Raw genomic sequence first — 21345 nt, forward strand, 5'->3', positions numbered from 1 at the left:
AAATTAATTAATTTGTTTAACTGTTTAAAGAAACAGTTAATTTAGTAGACAATTACACATCTAATAAATTCTGCATTCCTATTTTCTCTCTAACGGAAGTATTGAACGAAAAGACAATGAATCAGATGAAGGAAATCATTTCGAGTAGGTATTGGGGAAATACAATACCGCATTAACGAGGTCTCTGACAAGAAAACGTGTCAAATTATGATAAATTTTTGAGCTAAACGTCATACACAGCGTTGATGCAACATAGACTAGCTCAAACCTAATGAATAAAGAAACTTACTTTTAATTGACACAACATGAATCATGTTTCTTTATTAATATTTTCTTAAGAGACAATATTCCTTTTATATCTAAGTGATCAGGTATATGATAATAGTTCTATTTTATCCGAGTTACAGGTTCAAGGGGCAATAGACATCAGTTTTTGTAAGTTAAATCTTTTATGTCAGACCCTGAACAAAAATTAAAAGAGGCGTCGTAAGTGTAGACTTTGTGTCTTGGTAGAAAAATCGTTCATTGGTATTAGGAAGTTGTTATTAGTTTTGACACATCCTAACATGTTCAGACAGGAAAAGGTTTGCAACACATTACAAAGTCACATTTATACTATAAAACGTTTGGCTCAAAAAATAGAAAACTCGTATGGGAATTGTAAATTGTCAAACGACATTTTCAGTTGAATCCTGAAAGGATTTAATAGTATATCTGTAATACTCAGTGACGTTTACCAGACACAAACTTAGTCTAAAGTGAACTTTCCAAATTCGATTACTTTAAGGCTAAGGATACGTTATAACTGTAAATGCCATGAGGTATGAGAACACACCACAAAAACTTTGATCGTTCTTTTTTTCTATTTGGGTTTTATACCTACTTGTTCTCCGCAAATACATTAACTGTCAACATCTCCACATGAATCAGACGTGGAAGACGAATAAACAGGCAACATGACTCCAGTCAATTCATCACAGAGATCACTGACGACCCCATCCTCCGTAAATCTGTGTTCTGTGATCTCCGTATTGTGCTAAGCGGATGGGCTGCAATCGAACAGGCGGTAGCATTGAAGAATATACACAGATGTCTATCTGACGGATTGTTGCTATCAGGACTCGTTTTGTTGTCATTGGAATGCGTTATTTCACTTTCTGAAAACCTCTTCCAGAGCCTTGAACTAGCTAGGTAAGAACAACTTGGAGCTAATAGTAAACGCATGGAATCCATTTACACAATTAATATTACGCTAATCCAAAAGACTTCATTAAGGTTGTAGATACTGCATGGAAAACCTTTTCTTCAAATCTTCTGCAAATACCTCCGTAGCCTAGTATTGCCAATAATGGACTTTAAAATGCAATAAGTTTTGTATCTTCTATCTCGGCCTCAAATGTCTCAGATCTTGTATAACAACATATCTTAAAATAGTATCACTAAACGGTAGTGGCAGTGTGAAAGTCTCTTGAAACAGTTCATGCGGGATTTTCCTGCAAATGTCGGTCACTGAACATTATGAATTATTAAACTGCAAGAATATGCAAGTATGGGTTTCACTACAGTAGTTGCTGGCATTGTTTATTTCTTTACGTTATTGCTCTTTAAATATTAATACCTTTGTGAAACACATTCGTTATCTTCACATTTGAAAAATTAAACTTCATTTTTGTTTTCTCAATGTATGTTTTGTGAAATAACAAAACGTTTTTAAACAAATTATGTTTGCACGTTCATATTGACATTTAGTATCCAGTTAAGGTTTGCAATGTAAATGATACTTTTATTGCATTTTCTTTAACAAAATTTAAAGTAAACAAATTACTTTAAAAGTATTTGTCTTTCAAATTGATGCATTTCTTGTTCTGTTTTTGATCAATAAGGCGGCGTGTTTGTACTTTAATTATCGAATGAAAGAAACACTTTATTTTGTCAAACGGAAGTAATTTTGCTCTCAAATTAATGTTTGATTATTAAACATTGCATGCACAATGGCGTAGGCAGTTTATTTGTTTGCATGCAAGAAATGAATGACACGAAACTAGAGACTTGCAAAAATATTTTAAAATCTAATTAACAAGTATTGCTTAAATAGATGATATTACATATCTAATTAACAAGTATTGCTAAAATAGATGATATTACAGTTTAAATCTTTATTATAGTCTCATCTATGTACAAACGTCAGAAACATAATATACACTACATCAATACATAGTACATAGCCATTCAATATAGAAGAATTATAAGAGACTTATCACAGTAAATATATCCACATCACATCATATAACAGTAAAAGGTATATACAGCATAAAACTGAGGAACAACTGCTAATTGAAGAATAAAAAATTACTAAAACCAACACAAATAAGACACTGAAGAAATAATACAAGCACTAATGCGCACATTAAGAAATATTTTAGAAAATCAGATATCAACGTCGATCAGATCGAGAGTGAACTAATTAGCAGCTGCTTCTCAGTGGAAATGAAACACTTTATAACAATTTAAGAAAATGTGAGCATTATTTACACAAGCTAAAACTACGTCTTTGTAATATGTTAAAACAGGTTTTAGCACATAACCTTACCAAATAAGCATTTGTGAACAGAACCTTAAGTTGATCATGAATGTCTTTTCATATTGAATGTATTAAACGTGTTGAATAAGATAATAAAATGCGAGGCTCTGCCGAGCATTTTATCAATTGTATTCAACGAATTTAATAATTCAATGTAGAAAGACACAAATGCAATATTCTTTTTATCACATGTATATTTTTCTGCTAAAACATACAATTTTCTGCTTTCTGCTTTCTTTACCTATTACAGATCTGCTTCCGGAATAAAAGAGGATCTTCCGGTCTGTCCCTCTTTTTTGCCGCTATACGGAGTTTTTACTGGTGAAAATCACAGCAAAAATTGAAGAAAGCGCAGACCACAGCAACAGAAAATCAAAATTTGTTCGTACGTACGAACAAAATTCCAAATAAAATTTACAAATTCTTGTTCATTTCTCACATTTTTAAATGCAATTTGGAATTTTGTTCGTACGTACGAACAAATCCTGGCTGTTCGTACGTACGAACAATAATCCATATTCCGTATTATTTTTCAGTTCTGACATGCTGTTCAAACAGCTCAGATTTGTTCGTACGTCCGAACAAAATTCCAAAATAGCTTTAAAATTTCTTTTTCATTTCTCACTATCATTTGTTCATACGTATGAACAGCCTGGATTTGTTCGTACGTACGAACAAATGAGAGAACTGAAAAAGAATTTATTCTTAAAAAAATGCAATTTGGAATTTTGTTCGTACGTACGAACAAATCCTGTCCATATTATTTTTCAATTCTGATATTCTGTTCAAACAGCCCAGATTTGTTCGGACGTCCGAACAAAATTCCAAAATAGCTTTAAAATTTCTTTTTCATTTCTCACTATCATTTGTTCATACGTATGAACAGCCTGGATTTGTTCGTACGTACGAACAAATGAGAGAACCGAAAAAGAATTTATTCGTAAAAAAGATGCAATTTGGAATTTTGTTCGTACGTACGAACAAATCCTGTCCATATTATTTTTTAATTCTGATATTTTGTTCGACAAGAATTTTTTCTTAAAAAAATGCAATTTGGAATTTTGTTCATACGTACGAACAAATCCTGTCCATATTTTTTTTCAATTCTGATATTCTGTTCGAACAGCCCAGATTTGTTCGGACGTACGAACAAAATTCCAAACTGCTTTAAAAATTCTTTTTCATTTCTCACTATCATTTGTTCGTATGTACGAACAAATGAGAGAACTGAAAAAGAATTTATTCTTAAAAAAATGCAATTTGGAATTTTGTTCGTACGTACGAACAAATCTTGTCCATATTTTTTTTCAATTCTGATATTCTGTTCAAACAGCCCAGATTTGTTCGGACGTACGAACAAAATTCCAAGATGCTTTAAAAATTCTTTTTCATTTCTCACTATCATTTGTTCGTATGTACGAACAGCCTGGATTTGTTCGTACGTACGAACAAATGAGAGAACTGAAAAAGAATTTATTCTTAAAAAAAAATGCAATTTGGAATTTTGTTCGGACGTACGAACAAATCCTGTCCATATTATTTTTCAATTCAGATATTCTGTTCGAACAAATCCTGTCCATATTATTTTTCAATTCTGATATTCTGTTCGAACAGCCCAGATTTGTTCGGACGTACGAACAAAATTCCAAACTGCTTTAAAAATTATTTTTCATTTCTCACTATCATTTGTTCATACGTACGAACAAATGAGAGAACTGAAAAAGAATTTATTCTTAAAAAAAATGCAATTTGGAATTTTGTTCGTACGTACGAACAAATCCTGTCAATATTATTTTTCAATTCTGATATTCTGTTCGAACAGCCCAGATTTGTTCGTACGTACGAACAAAATTCGTAAACTGCTTTAAAAATTCTTTTTCATTCACAATCGTTTGTTCGTAATGAGCAGCCTGCATTTGTTCGTACGTACGAACAAATGAGAGAACTGAAAAAGAATTAACTTTAAAAAAAAAAATCAATTTGGAATTTTGTTCATACGTACGAACAAATTTCCAAATTGTAATAAATTCTTTTTCATTTCTCATAATCATTTGTTCGTATGTACGAACAAATGAGAGAAAAGAAAAAGAAATTTAATTTTAAAAAAAAATACAATTTGGAATTTTTCTGTTTGTCTGGATTTGTTTGTACGCATTTGAAAAATATCCAAATATAAACAAATGTGAGAACTGAATAAGAATCTGTATACATTTGGAATATTGTTCGTATTTATGGACAAATGCCACTTAATATCATTTTGCAAAAAATACAAATATCACTGAAAATTTCAACACATATTTTAATCTATTTATTTAAAAAAAATACCAAAACAAATACTTATGAACATAATAAATATAACACAAAAATCTAACATAAATAAACAAGAGTGCCAGAATGTCACAATATACGCCCGTCACAGCAAATTTCTTTACACTAGCACCTGTATTTTCAAATGGAATTTTAATTTTGTGGTAGTGATTATTGTAATTCTTTTGTTTTTCTTAATCAATATAAAAACTCCTTACCAGGTAGAGATACCTTAAAATACACCTAAAATTTGAAAGTAGCATCTATGTTGTACCACAGAAAAGTGGTCTTGGTTTTTCCCTACGGTCAATTATAAAAAAAGTTACAATATAAGTTATTTATAGTAACAACTAAGGGAAGTTAATCTTTAAAAAAAAAAAAAAAAAAAAAAAAAAAAAAAATTGTAAGTCCACACAAAAATTTTTACCAGGTAGAGATTGGTCAAAATACACCTCAAAATTGGATGTAGCATGCATGTTGTACTACAGAAAAGTGGTCTCGATTTTTCGCTACGACTAGTAATGAAGAAGTTACAATATAAGCTATTTATAGTAACAACAAAGGGAAGTAATTCTAAAAAAAGGAACTGCGCATGACACTTCCTCTCATGATGGTGTATAATTGTGCCAAGTGCCATCAAAATCCCTCCTTGCATGAAGAAGAAATGCTTCGGACAAAGTCATTCTTGTATCTGACCTTTGGCCTCTAAGTGTGACCTTGACCTTAGACCTAGGGACCTGGTTCTTGCGACAAGTTATATCAAAATCCCTCTATGCATGAAGAAGAAATGCTCCGGACAAAGTTTTCATTCTTATATCTTTTGACCTCTAAGTGTGACCTTGACCTTAGACCTAGGGACCTGGTTCTTGCACATGACACTCCGCCTCATGGTGGTGAACATTTTTGACAAGTTATATCAAATTCCCTCTATGCATAAAGAAGAAATGCTCCGGACAAAGTTTTCATTCTTGTATCCTTTGATCTCTAAGTGTGACCTTGACCTTAGACCCAGGGACCTGGTTCTTGCGCATGACACTCCGTGTCATGATGATGAACAATTGTTCCAACTTTCATCAAAATCCCTCCATGAATGAAGAAGATATGCTCCGGACAAAGTCATTCTTGAATTTGACCTTTGACCTCTAAGTGTGACCTTGACCTTAGACCTAGGGATCTGGTTCTTGTGCATGACACTCCGTCTCGTGATGGTGAACAACTGTGCCAAGTTTCATCAAAATCCCTCCATGCATGTAGAAGATCTATGCTCCGGACAAAGTCTGTGGACGCCGCCAGACGAAGTAAATTTGACCAACGTCTCCTGTACTTAAATCGACGTCAACGTGAAAGCTGTATTACACTAGACTAGTGCATTATCAAGTTCATATATAATGGCATTTTTTCCTTTCCACGACGTCAAACATGTGATAAAAAGAAATACATCCCATACAGTTTATATTTGCCTTTGATTAAGATAATTATTTGGAGTTTAGATGCGAATGAATTATATCAAGAGGGTGCTTATATAAGTTTTACGGTATTGCACTTTTCGCGTAGGCCCTTTTTAGCGAATTCATGGTTGCTTTGCGTGTTTTTAAAACATTTTTCTTTGTTTCCTCAATAAGAAAAGAACACGTGAATCAAACAATACGTTGAACACAAATAAGACACAGTATATACAAAATATATGGAAACGTGATTTATAAATGTAGTTGAGATACAAAAATGTTACTGTAATGTTTATTATGTTTTTAAAGTTACTTTACTTTGAACTGATATAGATGACGTGATAAGATATTGGATTAAATCAGCAAGATGCATCCGAGTCAGTGTAGATTTTATTCAGAACACGCTATTCTAATATGGTAAGGTAATATGTAAACTTGGCAGAGCAGACAAAACTGCTTGAGGTTGCAGTAGTGATAAAATCTTTAAACTTCTTTCTTTGGTAGTCAGGAGTGGTTTAGATAATTTTGAAATGGAAGGCAAATTCAATTTTCCCTTTTAATATATAGATTTGTAACAGCATCTATGTCATTTTACTCACATGGTATTTACTGAATGCAAGGATCCGCCTAACGTATGGACATCGTTTGAAAGCCATTGCATTTGTAAATTCAACAATTCTAACATCTGTGCAAATATATCTGAGCCGTGCCATGAGAAAACCAACATAGTGGCTTTGCGACCAGCATGGATCCAGACCAGCCTGCGCATTCGTGCAGTCTGGTCAGGATCCATGCTGTTCGCTAACAGTTTCTGTAATTGCAATAGGCTTTGAAAGCGAACAGCATGGATCCTGACCAGACTGCGCGGATGCGCCTGCTGGTCTGGATCCATGCTGGTCGCAAACCCACTATGTTGGTTTTCTAACGGCACGGCTCATCTATTACGATTCCTGTTCCCTCTGCTTGATACCGAATAAAATGTAAAGAAACGAAGTACTTCATATCATTTGATTTCATCAATATACTTTTACCATCTGCGACAGCATCACTGATATTCGTTCAAAATAACTTCAATATTTTTTATATATTAATTTTCAAGATATCGTTTTTATTAACCGAAACGGCCTATATGTCAAGTCACTAACATTCGAATTTCGAAGTATCTCCGATGGGTTCATTTTAGAGATGTAAACAGGCAGTTTAATCTATCTCGTGATAACTTCAGACTTAGAATCTTTTGATGTATTTGTATTTTGGCTGTATTAACTTTTAAAGATAATTTGTGCATAACTGGTATCTATAAATTTGATATTCGTTCTGCAAACATCAAACAGAAGACGTTTATTAATTTACTCGTTATTAGCCTGTGAATAAAGCTTTAACATCAGAACAGAAGTGGTTTTGACAGCATGCAACATGCAACATTTGTTTTACACGCTAGAATATCTAATTATTAAAATACCAAGAGGCGAATCCGGACATCCTCTTTGAAGGGAACAAAAATGTTCACTCTGAATAGCCTAATTATACAGATTGAATCCACAGCAGAGAGATTGTTCGACACGTTTTAGTGCTTCGTGAAACAGTTCTGTGTATTTTCCAAGGAAATCGCTGGAGCAACAAATCAACCTGTCGTACAATATAGCTTAATCGTGTCTGTACTGTGTATGTCATTTATCTCTTTATTATGCTATTTAAATTTTACACCAACTGTAAAGTAAGCGCATTTTTGTTGGCTTCCACTGAAGAAAGTCTGCACGTTATTATATCTATATAATCGTCAATATTTCAAGTAGAATGACATGGCTTTACATCTATGATTTTCGTAATGCGCAAAAGATTTTTAACGACTGACAAAACAAAAAACAAAATAAACAAAACGATTTTTCATACTATACTTGGATATGTGGCAGCAGATTTATTTATGAGGATTGCATGTATAAAGAAAATGGCCAAGGTCAAGTAAGAAAAGATATAGTATAGCAAAACATAAAAGAACTTTGTTTAGCCAAATCTCCTGTCTACCCTTATTAAAATGTTAGCATTCACCTGTTGTGCAGAACAAGATAAGAAGCAACTGTCAACGTGCAAATAATGGTTTTACAAATATAAGATTGCTTAAATTTCCACCTTTTATTTGAAATTTCATTCTAAACAGAGTATTAACTAGCATACCTCATGATAATCAATTTCAAGAAATCTAAAATGTTTTGGGTTTTTAGAAGTAACCTTTTCAGCGAAGGTACTAAACTATTTTACAGAGGTAGATTCTGCTCTCACTTATTCGTTTGTTAAACAGTTATAGTTCAACATATAGATGGTATAATCAAAAGAACATTATATGGCTTCTTTACAATGTATAATCCACACAAAAAAAATACAATATGGCTTTTTTGTGGAATTATTGTTACATCTTAACTTTTACTAGAATGTACAATTAAACACATCGTATACCAATTATGCTGATTGCTACAGGCCAGTCGTGTTTGCTAACAAAGTCATTGATGTTATTGCAACGCGGTTGGTGTTATAAGTGTAGTGTCGATGACCCTTTTTAAGAGAGTTACACGGTACCGTACCGGGTAATTGGTTTTAACGTAGGATATTCGCGGAGTCTGTGCGCCCGCCATCTTGTAGAAATATGCGTATGTGATACGTCCGCTGTTTAGAAGGGGTTCTTGGCAGGTATGGCCGAGAAGAGCAGAAGCAAACCCTTAGGAGTCGCTTCATAAGTTTAAAAAAATTACTACAGTTGTCTTTATGGAGTGAGAATTGTGCATTAACAGATTTTTCAAAAACATATATGCAAGGTAAAATATTGACTTGTATAATGCAATATTCACCACTCAAAACAAAAACTATCTTCAAAAGTACATGTATATAGCCTGTGATATTAAGCCTTTATCTTTCCGAAACATATTTAATACTCCCATTGTAGCCTCCTTTTAACAGAGTAAGCGAAAAGAGTCACCAGCTTGTGTAACAAACGAATATTCTTAAATTCATTTTTGTGCCAAATTCATGTAACACAATATGCAGTCAAACCTTGTAAAAGTAAAGCCCTTATTATCTTGATAATCATATTTGCCATGCGGCAGCAGAAATTTTGTAGATTGACAGACATGTTACATTTCTTCTAAAGCTTCAAGATCTGAAGGGTAGATAATAATACGTTGTAAAGAGCAGAATCAGTTCTGCCTTTTGGAAAATGATGATATCAATTTCATTCTGACAGGTAAACTATTCTTTTGTTTTATACTGTGGAAGACGGAATTGTTTTCTACCAGAAGAATCGCAAACGACGTCAATCCGACCTAATTTATTTTATCTCAACTTCATACACAGCTGATCTTAAACTATTTTCATTTTCTTTATTTCAAGCTTTTAATGATTAAAGCTTCAATCTTAATTAAATCACTTTTTAATCTGCTTCCTCAAATAAACGGTGCCCGTTTAATATCATGACCGTCGACCGTATCTCTAAAACTGTTCGAAATTGGAATCATTGAATCTAAGATCGATACCTTATGCATTACTCAACGAAAATTATGTCTTATTTCGACATCAACTAAGACATCCAATATCAGCATTTTTGTTTCGGTTGGAAATTAGGAAATAATATCAGTTAAAACAAGTGAATGAAGTATTGCCATGCAATACAAAGTCCCCTACTGGAAGGCACCTAATTTTTTCTACTGCAGTATAACATAATGAACTGATATCTGTCAATGATGTATAAACAATATTGTACAACTTATACAATATGTTATAACAACACACTTGAATTAAAATGTGCATATATAAAAACCCACAGTTGTTTTCATATTGTTTTTTTTTGGCTGATTATAAAAATGTTATCATGTAAGTTATTTATAGTAACAACAAAGGGAAATTAATCTTTAAAAAAAAAATAAAAGTCCACAAGAAACTCTTTACCAGGTGGAGATAGGTCAAAATACACCAAAAAATTGGATGTAACATGCATGCTGTACCACAGAAAAGTGGTCTCGATTTTTCTCTACCGCCAGTAATAAAAAAGTTACAATAAAATCTATTTATAGTAACAACAAAGGGACGTAATTCTAAAAACAAGGGTGCCTCATGGTGGTGAACATTTGGTCCAAGTTACATCAAAATCCCTCCATGCATGAAGAAGAAATACGTACAAAGTCATTCTTGAATTTGACCTTTGATCTCTAAATATGACCTTGACCTTAGACCTAGGGACCTGGTTCTTGCGCATGACATGTTGTCTCATCCAGGGGAATATTTGTGCCAACTGATATCTTAATCCTGCTTTGCATGACAAAGTTATAGACCGGACAGGAAAAAAATCCTCTTGACCTTTCATCTCAAAGTGTGACCTTGACCTTTAAGCTAGGGTACTGGGTGTTGCGCATGACACGTCGTCTCATCATGGGAAAGATTTGTGCCAAGTAATATTTAAATCCCTTCATGGATGGCAAAGTTATGGACGGGACAGGAAAACAACTCTGTTGACTTTTGACCCCCAATTGTGACCTTGACCTTTGAGCTAGGGGTCCGGAATTTGCGCATGACACGTCGTCTCATCATGGGGAACACTTATGCTAAGTGATATTAAAATCCCTTAATGAATGTCAGAGTTATGGACCGGACACGAAACAGACCCTGTTCATGCTATGTTAACATTTGACTGCTAAGTGTGACCTTGACCTTTGAGCTAGGGGTCTGAAAGTTGTGCATGACACATCGTCTTATTATGAGGTACAATTGTGCCAAGTAATATTAAAATCCCTTCATAGATGGGAGAGTTATGGGCCGGACAGGAAAAAAACCTTGTTGACCTTTGACCTCCAACTGTGACCTTGACCTTTAAGCTAGGGGTCCAGGTTTTATGCATGACACGTCGTCTCCTCATGGGTAACATTTGTGCCAAGTAATATTAAAATCTCTTCATTGATGGGAGAGTTATGGACCGGACAGGAAAAAAGCCCTGTTGACATTTGACCTCCAATTGTGACCTTGACCTTTGAGCTAGGGGTCCGGGATTTGCGCATGACACATCATCTCATCATGGGGAACATTTGTGCCAAGTAATACTAAAATCCCTTCAAGGATGGGAGAGTTGTGGACCGGACAGGAAAAAAGCCCTGTTGACCTTTGACCTCCTATTGTGACCTTGACCTTTGAGCTAGGGGTCCGGGTTTTGCACATGACACGTCGTCCCATCATGGGGAACATTTGTGCCAGGTAATATTAAAATCCCTTCATGGATGACAGAGTTATGGACCGGACACGAAAGTGCGGACGGACGGAATGACGGAAAGACGGAATGACGGAAAAGTGCATTCCTATAGTCCCCGAAACTGGTTTTCAACCAGTAGGGGACTAACAAGCTAATTATAACTATAATTAAGTGCATAAGTGAAAAGAACAATAATCTGTTAGAAACACAGTTACAGTTATATAGGGAGATAAAACCAGGTATATAAGATTTATTACACTATTAACCACTAATATGAACATTGCGCAATTTAAGACAAACGCTTCTATTTGAAACTTAACATCGTTGTTACGAGGAGTGTTCAGTAAATACACAAAAAGTGCACTCACGTATCAGCATAAATGAAAACAAACAAAAAAAAAAAAAAAAAAAAAAAAAAAAAGGAAGAAAGAAAGGAAGAAAGAAAGAAAGAAAACAAACTGCTATAAAATGCAGATTGAGGAATACTGAGTTGATATGTTAAAATTATATTTTCGTTCAAATTGGATAAATTGTAAGTAAATGTTAGTCCCGACGACGTCATTCGGCCCGATATTGTAACATTTTCTGGTTTACATGCGCTTAAACATTACTTGCCATTGTGTTTAAGTGAAAGTTTAACGAAAGTTGTAAGAATATAACGTTTGTTGGGTCAAAGGATCTGTAGTATATGATTTGTATGATGTACTAGTAAACAATATTCAGTTTTACGAATATTTAATGGTAATAATATTGTTCATCTGCTCCTAGGGCTGTCTTTTCTTTACTGTTAGCTATTTGGTTACTTAAAACTATCTACTGAGCCATGGCCATTACTCGCATTCACTAATAATAAATTGTTTAAATGTAAATGTATTTGTCTATCTCTTGTATTTTTGTCAAAAGATAGTTCCCCTTGTAAGCAATGTATTTCCTTAAACCTACACAGATCTTTGTACCAAAAGAACAAAAACACGATATGCTTCATATATTGTATAATATGTAATGAGCACTTGGGCACGATGAGCTTACATTGTTTCTTCTTCCAATATTATCATATCCATTACATTTACATATAAGAAAATACTGACATGAATCATATAACAACTTCAAATACCATTCAATTCATAAATATCAATTCAATGATTGAACATGCATAACATTCACTTCTCATGTATATATATATATATATAAACATTTTTAAATAAAGTAACAAATAATTTCCCGTGATTTAGATTTAAAAAATAATCTGTTTGTAAGCATAGGTGCCCAAAGCTGAATGACCATACAAATCACAACAATCGGCACGATAACTTGCCTTACCAGCGTTACTAAGGCTACCAACAAAACAACCATCAAAACAAGATTTTGATTGGCCTGATACAACAATAGATCTATACCTATTCAAGGAAAATATTTCCCGCCTAATTCGCTTCGCTTAACCGACGGAAAATATATTTCCTTAAACCTACACAGATCTTTGTACCAAAAGAACAAAAACACGATATGCTTCATATATTGTATAATATGTAATGAGCACTTGGGCACGATGAATCAAAGAACGGGAAACTATAAGTTACAAAATAATACCATGTGCTTGAAAACTAATTCAAAGTTTATAAACCCAAATTCTGAGAAACAGAAAGTCTTTCAGATAAACAGTCTTTAATATAACCATCTTTGGCGTTTTCACTACGCCACCTTCCATGTCTCTTAAAAAGTCTGTCCTTAATGCCGTTATTCGCGGCTGCAGTTGCACCCCCGGAGCGCAGGCTGTAAGTCCGAATTTAGAAATATCCGGAACATGATATTTAAACGCTTCAATAAACAGTTCTCTCAAAGTTGTATACGAAATGGGTTTATTCATATCCCTTAACTTATATACATTTTTGCATTTTGACATTCCACAAAATATGTAAATGTCAGAATCACAGTCAATATTCGCCCATGTTAAATATCGCTGTAAATTTACAACAGGACACAACATAGTACCTGTGCAAGAAATTGTTACCCAATTTCCATCTCTATAAACGTCAGTTTTGCTTGATTCAATAAATATATTGATATATGTGGAATGGAATACTATATCGGAACGTCTAATCTTAAGTAATTCTTCACTTCTCAAAAACCCTGCGTATGCTAACAAACATGCGCAAATAATTCTCTGATTCTTGATATTGTTTTCCTGATAAAGACTATTGAACATTCTAAGCAACATAACAGGAGTCACTGGTTCTTTCTTCACAATTTTATTAGAAAGCTTTCGTTTAGCAGCTTCTAATATGTTTTTTACTAACGATGAATCAGTTGGCGATGTCAAGCCATATAAATCATGCATCCATTTAACACTATAATATGATTTTGATACAGCACTGAATGAATTTGAAGACTGAAAGATATAACACAAATATATACCAAAAATAAACGGTTTGGCCGGAAAGATGTCCTTTTCTCCCAAAGAATTACTCAAGGCCCATTTCCTCCACCGAATAAAACCTCGATTGTAACATTTGGTGGTACTGTCGGCACGAGCATCCTTCAGTAGTTCTGGGATCCAGGTCACCTTATCGACCAAAACATCTGGTAAATCTTCTATTTCGTCCGAGAAACACTGAAAAAACATATTTAAATAAAGAATACGTTCGTTAATATACAATTATAATAAAATAATTTGCAATATTCTTTTTCTTCACATATTATCATGGCTTGTCAGCCTCCATAAACGGAATATGCAGCCGACAAAAGGCTGTGAAGGTATAAATGCCAATGAATAACAGACTCTATGTTTTTGTGTCTTAATACTGCTAACAGCCTGATTATCAGAAAACCACTTAACCTTGTGTCCTCGTAAAACATGTACAATGGACTGCATAACTCTGAAAACTGCTGTAAGTTCTCTCCAAGTAGAGGATCGAACCTGTTCATCATTTGTCCACTGACCTTGAGCGGCACCATTTACAGTTCTTACCTCATAACCGGCAAATCCCGTTCCGGAGGCATCACTAAATACTATTTTAGTGAAAAAATCTTCAACATTAATCTTACTAATGTTCAATACTTGTAAATTTTCTTTCCAAAATTTGAGTTGAGTCATACTACCACAACTTAATTGTATATAAGATGCCCACGATTGTACCGCGGCTATATCTATACTCAAATACCTAGTCATTATTTGAGAAATGTGACCTATAACAACCGACATGGAGATAATTTGTCCAACAAAACTAGCCAATTTTCTCACGTGAACCCGTCTGTGTTTCTTTAACGAATATTCTATCTCTGAAAGTGTATTTAATGCTTTCTGTATTCTTCTATCTGGTATATAAATACTATTTTTGGTGCTATCAAGAGTATTACCAAGAAACTCTATGATTTGCACAGGAACCCATAAAGATTTTTCTGCTTTTGGAACAAACCCGGATTCAAGAAGATCATTTTTTATCGAGACAGCAACATCTGAACAACTCAAAAAATCTCCCTCACAACCAAAACCGTCATCTAAAAACATAACTATCATCTTTCCTTCACCCCTCCATTTAGCAATTAATGTTCTTGTTAATTTGGTGAATGTGTACGAAGCTGTGCTAATTCCAAAAGGGAGCACCAAGAATTTGTAAAAAATAGTGTTTCCCATGTCATCAGTCCATGAAAACCCCAGATAATCAGTATGAGGGGGAAAAATAGATATGAAATGATACGCAGAATGAATGTCAAACTTGAACATATAGCAATTGGGTCGAACATAATTGAGTACGATTCTAATGTCCTCATATTTTACAGACTGTTTCCATAAATGCTTATTGACATGTCTTAAATCAAGTATTAAACGCTTCTTCCCAGAAGACTGTACTGAAACGGTTAACGGATTAACAACAGCAGGAATTTTCTCACACTTTTCAATTGAACCCCTCAATAATAAATCATTTATTGCTTCTTGTACAAAACTACGTTCTTGTAAAGCCGACCTGTTATTTTTTAAAATGCAAGCAGATGGCATAGAATAAAATGGAATTTTATACCCACTTTTGATTGTATCCAGTATAAAATCATTAGCACCAATCCTATGCCAAAAATCATAACACTGTTTTAACCTATCTTTAACAATTATTGCTTTTTGACCCTGTTCATACTCAAAATATTCATGCGTAAAACTGTCACCGTGTAAATCATAACAATTACATCTAAAAATAGAATACTCATCTGTCAAAACTGATGACTCATTTTCTGTTCTGGGTGACATCGATGGCTGATTGACTCTGCTTGTTGAAGGAACCTGACATGTAGGGACAATCTTTTCTGTAGTGCGTGAAGTCTCCGCAGGCGAAGCAACTTCCAAACGTCTTCCTTGTGTAGGGACGAAAATTAGACGTCCCGAGAGAACCGTTGACTCCCGAAAAGGTACCTGACGTTGATGGCTGCATACCCTATTGAGGAAATGGAACGCTCCCAATACTCCCAACAGTAGAAGTAGGCCTGGGAAATAATGTGCGTTTCCCAGTTGCGTCGTTCGGCGATTTTTTCGATTGAAATCGCTTGCGTTTGCGGAGAGCACGGTTTTCCGCCTTGGAAATCTTAGATTCATCGTCACTGTCGCTGGCTACAGGATTCGCCTGGTATTGTCGAACCGTTTCCCAGCCCCCTTCTGACGTATCGGCAATTCGGATAAGTTTTTTACGTTTTTGCAATTTACTAGCAGTTTCCTCTAACACCTCCAGAGCGTAGTCAGATTTGTTGTTTGTGATAGCCCACTTGGCTTGCACGACTGAATCTTCAATGTCCGTGTTAAAGTTATATTGAATCTTGTTGCCCTCCTTTCTCCACGACAACTCTTTGTCTTTAATCTTTTTCACTTCTGATGACACAGATAATGAAGTCCCTTTAACGTCGTCTCTCAAAGACGAAAGCTCTTCTTTCTGACTTTTCAATTGTTCCAAAACTAAATTTAATGTCTGATTAATGTCCGTTCTATTTGCACTAGGACGACTTGGCGAATTACGTGGTGAAATTTCATCCATGACTAGCGAAAAATAATCTGTTTGTAAGCATAGGTGCCCAAAGCTGAATGACCATACAAATCACAACAATCGGCACGATAACTTGCCTTACCAGCGTTACTAAGGCTACCAACAAAACAACCATCAAAACAAGATTTTGATTGGCCTGATACAACAATAGATCTATACCTATTCAAGGAAAATATTTCCCGCCTAATTCGCTTCGCTTAACCGACGGAAAATATATTGCTAGCGTATTCAGAAGCAAACAATCGGTAACATTTACAAGTACAAGGTTTGCTTCAAGAGAGAGAGAGAGCTATCTTTAATTTTGCATTTTTACTAATTTACTCTTTCTCGACATAAGAATTTTGGTTATTATTTTTATGAAAGTGTATATTTTAGTAACCATTTGTGGGAATGGGCGGAAACTTAAAATAAATAAATCGTTCACTGAGATGATATGGCATTCCGTGAACATGTCCCAAAACATGATTTTTTCACAAAGTATTCATATTTTACACGAAAACAAGCAAAGAAACATACTTTCTTTTTCAAACCTTACTTTTGTTTAAACCATTCAGAGATCTTCGTATTGCTTCCAGCACATACATTTACTTTTTTGTTTCATAACCGTTTCTGTTTCAACGCGAATTACTGGCTATTTTTTTTTAACGAAACGTATTAAAGCACATTATTTCCACACATTAAGATATAAAACAACCCATGTGAAAATTCAATAAACACGAATTGTTGCTTCTATCATAATTAATTGCAATGAGTGCACTTAATTAACAAAAGCATCATAACTTGCATTCAAAGACTTGTTGATAATATTCCTGCATTAATTTTATAGTCGAATATGTTCCAACACCCAGATGGCAAAAGCAAATCTGGTTAATTTGAAAATTCTCCCCTGAGTTTTACATTCACATGAAGAAAATGTTCTCACCAGACAAAAGCAAAATCGCAAATTAGAGCTTTTGTTAGCTTAAGAAATAAGTTTCAAAGCAACACGCCTGTCACATACCATTTTGCGCTCAATGGGCTGACATTTTAGATAATTACAGGCATATCTGAACTCATTTGTGAATAACATTTTATCTGACGAAAGATATTTTGAGCTCGCTCAAAAGAAATTTTATAAAACATTTATCGATGGGTGTATTTTATATTTGTCAGTAAAATTGCTAGTCCAAGACCTGTTAATTTTCTCTTGCGGTTAGTGCAAATGTTTTTCATTTTACATGCTACAACAAATAACCATCTATATGATAAGGGGCAAAGCCATATATGGCCCCAAAACAGCACCTCTGCACAAAGCTCTCTATTTGTTACCACTCTATGTCTTTGGTAACTTTGGTAACTTTTGGTAACCTATGGTCACCAGGAAGATTCAAAGTACTAATCATAAAAAGAAAAAAAAACCCTCCTCTGTACTTGTTTTCACTCTATGTCTTTGGTAACGTTTGGTACCCTATGATCTCCAAGAAGTTTAAAAGTACTATTCATAAAAAGACAAAACCTCCTCTATATTTGTTTCCACTCTATGTCTCTGGTGACCTTGGTAACTTTGGTAACCCATGGTCATCAGGAAATTCAAAAGTACTATACATAAAAAGACAAGACTGAAGCAGATTTGTTTTAACACAGAGGAGGAAAAATCACTTTTGGGAGTCATTTGAAGGCCTTGATCATAGGGATAAAATCCGTTATTACTATTGTTATGAAATCAAACTGTCAACTGAAAACGTTATGCGCAATTGTTTTTCAAAGAAAACCGTTCGATTATTCTTCTTTACACTATGAACTAAACGTGCCTATAGTGCATATTTTATAAGTAATTTTTATCTTTTTCTTATGATTTTATCCCGACTGTGAAATAATCCTAACGCTTTTTGGAAGTGATAGTAGTGGTATTTCAATATATATCAATGATTTGTGCACTGTTCATTCTACAGCAGATACCAAACAACACATTATTTTCCCTATTTTGTCATACCATGTAACATTTGATTTTACCACAAACGTATCTATGACTTAAATAAAAAGAGTAAGTGACAAAATCAATAGTGTCAGCTCAGTGCTTTCAGTGTTTTGTCATAAGTGATTCATTAGACTATTACGTCGGAAACAAAACAAATTTGCCTCATTCGGATAATTGTCATGGCAATTATCTGAAAAAACAATTTATTGCCTTAGTCTTATTAACAAGTTGATGTAAGAAGTGATTAAAATACAGCAATCTTTACAACACTTTTATGGATGAAAAACAAAGAGGTATGATGTCACGTAATTAAAGCAAAAAAAATGCAAATTCTTTTGTTACACATAGTCCATTAAAAATAAAGAACAATATCATTAAGATGAAATAACTGACATAATGATGACATCCTTTGCCAGTGCAAATTAAAGTAATTGTTGCAAAAAAAAATATCGAAACATAGAAATTTGCAGAACGTTTCGAAATCATAGAAGAAATTAAATTGGAAAACATGGAAATGTGTTTAACAGGAAAAAATGATAAGCAGAAATGCAGAATAAAATCAGCAATATCGTGTATTTCCATATTACAGATATTGAACTAAATGTCAAAGAAACCTGATTTTGTCTGAAATGATTTTGCAATCAGTTTTCAAAGTTAATGGAAAAGCAGTAAAAAGGAAATTCAATGATAACAAAAATAAAGAGAAATTTGTGATATTTATAACATAACTTATTTCAATCCGCAATCTTTTGTAAAAGCTCATATAAGTGATTGAATTCTCATTAATCCTTATTACTCATGTTTTTCTTCAAGTGTTGATTATATTTTTCATCATTTAGAAGACAAGCTCTCTTTTGATGAAATTAGATATTAAGAGACCTCCTCCCACAACATGAAATGACATGGTAATAATTTCGTTTTCCTTTTTAGTTTCCTATAATTTCATTATAAGTACTGATATAATATAAGTATTAATATATTAGCATTGTAGACTACTTTCAACTCAGTCAGCGTTGCTTGAATAACGATCACTATTAAACCACGGGCCCGCAGCATTGGGACTAAACCTGACTTTACGTAAAACACAATGTTTTCCGCATGAACTTTATTGTTAACAGACTTTGTCTCGTTTTTAATCCCTGAATGTTGAAGTGCAATTAGCTAATCCAGTTTGACTTTGCTCGGTGTCTTATTTTCTTCAATAAACCCAATGTCATAAAACGTCAAACTCCATTAGAAAATAGCTAAGTCATAACCTTGAAATGAATTGCTTTTAGGAGACTTAGGAGAATAGCACTTCATAGACATTTCGTGTGTAAAACAACATATGCTTAGTTATTGTGAAGGCGAAACAGAGCATAACTACTTACTGCAAATAGTAATGATAAAACAGTGGATTTGCCTTTATGGTAAAAATATATTATAACGAAATAATAGATAAATTAACTGGTCCAAGAATGTCACTAAACTGTTCCCCATTGTGTCTACACAGACCATGTAAATTTAAAACACTCTTGGGTAAGAGAAGGTGAATTTTATGACATAGTGAGAAATGTCCAATTGTACAAGTGTAATTAAATCTAAAAAAAAAGAAATAAAAAAAAAATAAATGAAAAAAAAAACAAAAAAAAAAAACAAAACAACAACAACAAACAACAACAGCAAAACAAAAACAACAACAACACGAAAACAGGATACAAATATCCTTGATATATTATTTGATTAATTGTATGTGTTAGATGGTATGTAGTCATATAATATGTATTAATGTAGTAAATATGTACCTGTGTTTCCATAATTGTCCACACGTACCTTGTACAAACGACGTGGAAAATGTAAAGAAAAACTTTTAAAAAGTTGGACAGAAGAACACTTACTCTATTAGATGTTTAAAATTCTAAAACTCAATTTTAAAGACGTAAGATATAATAAGAAACGATTTTGCTCATTGCAGACCTTGAGCGGTCTACTGTGCATGGCCGAAAGTGATTATCAATTTGAGTGCTCGGCAAAAGTACGCGAATTATTGCATGTCCAATCAGTATATAATTTTCATAATATACTGACTAAAGGTTAGAATTACCATGGTTGCAAAATATGTACATAAAAGATACTTAGCATTCAAACTCCTTAAACTTTACAGATTATTAAGCCATTTACAAATATAGTTATTTAAATATCAGAAGTGCACACATAAATGCATCTGAATAAAAGTAAACTCCAATGTCTTATGTGTTTAGACAAAACTATTTATTCATTTAATTTCGTCGGCATAAAAGTTCCTTGTCTTTTTTTTCCAAATATAAAACGAAAACTTGATAATGTGATTCTGCTCTTTCAGTTTAGGACATACAATAAATGAACACCTTTTGCGCTCTTTGGAATTTAATTTCGGGAATTGACACAGCCAAGATATCTACGAAATTAGTTTACACAATTATTCAATATTTCATTGTTCTGTCCACTTCAAAATATCTGTTTATAGTTCGCACGTCGATCGTAAAAACGGGGTATATCATGTATAATGTTATTATAATACAAAACTAATTTTAATGGTTTGAGGCAGTCAAAAACCTCGAACGAATCAATCAAAATGTTTGTTCGGTAGAGGAACTAATGTCATATCACACAATATGTCAGTTTGAAAATGTATTTAGCATCATTCTGTCGCTACATGACTGAGACATATTCGTGACAAAGGACATGATTAATTTTATACTCTAAAATATATCAAATAGTTTAACAGTAAATAATAAGAGATAAATGTTTCGTTTTACGAAGAGTGCGAACGGTTTTACTATATGTTA

The 21345-nt window shown here is 33.6% G+C and overlaps 2 protein-coding genes across 7 annotated transcripts in view; both read right to left on the bottom strand.

The window, feature by feature from the left end:
* The window catches only part of LOC123554992 (gastrin-releasing peptide receptor-like), a 180805-nt gene that overhangs the window by 43069 nt on the left and 116391 nt on the right, over positions 1–21345 (bottom strand). The gene's annotated exons all lie outside the window — the stretch shown is intronic.
* On the bottom strand, positions 13993–16818 carry LOC123536093 (uncharacterized). The gene is made up of 2 exons (XM_053547494.1): positions 15581–16818; positions 13993–14168 (listed from the first exon to the last, which is right to left on the bottom strand). Exon 1 carries the CDS (start codon positions 16570–16572, stop codon positions 15982–15984), a length of 591 nt encoding a protein of 196 aa, XP_053403469.1. The 5' UTR covers positions 16573–16818; the 3' UTR covers positions 13993–14168; positions 15581–15981.

This window comes from Mercenaria mercenaria, chromosome 7 (genome assembly GCF_021730395.1).
Source record: "Mercenaria mercenaria strain notata chromosome 7, MADL_Memer_1, whole genome shotgun sequence".
NCBI classification, from domain to species: Eukaryota; Metazoa; Mollusca; class Bivalvia; order Venerida; family Veneridae; genus Mercenaria; species Mercenaria mercenaria.

Bases quoted from the DNA above. Each gene is read 5' to 3' on its own strand.
- LOC123536093 (XM_053547494.1), bottom strand. From the start codon at position 16,572: ATGGATGAAATTTCACCACGTAATTCGCCAAGTCGTCCTAGTGCAAAT.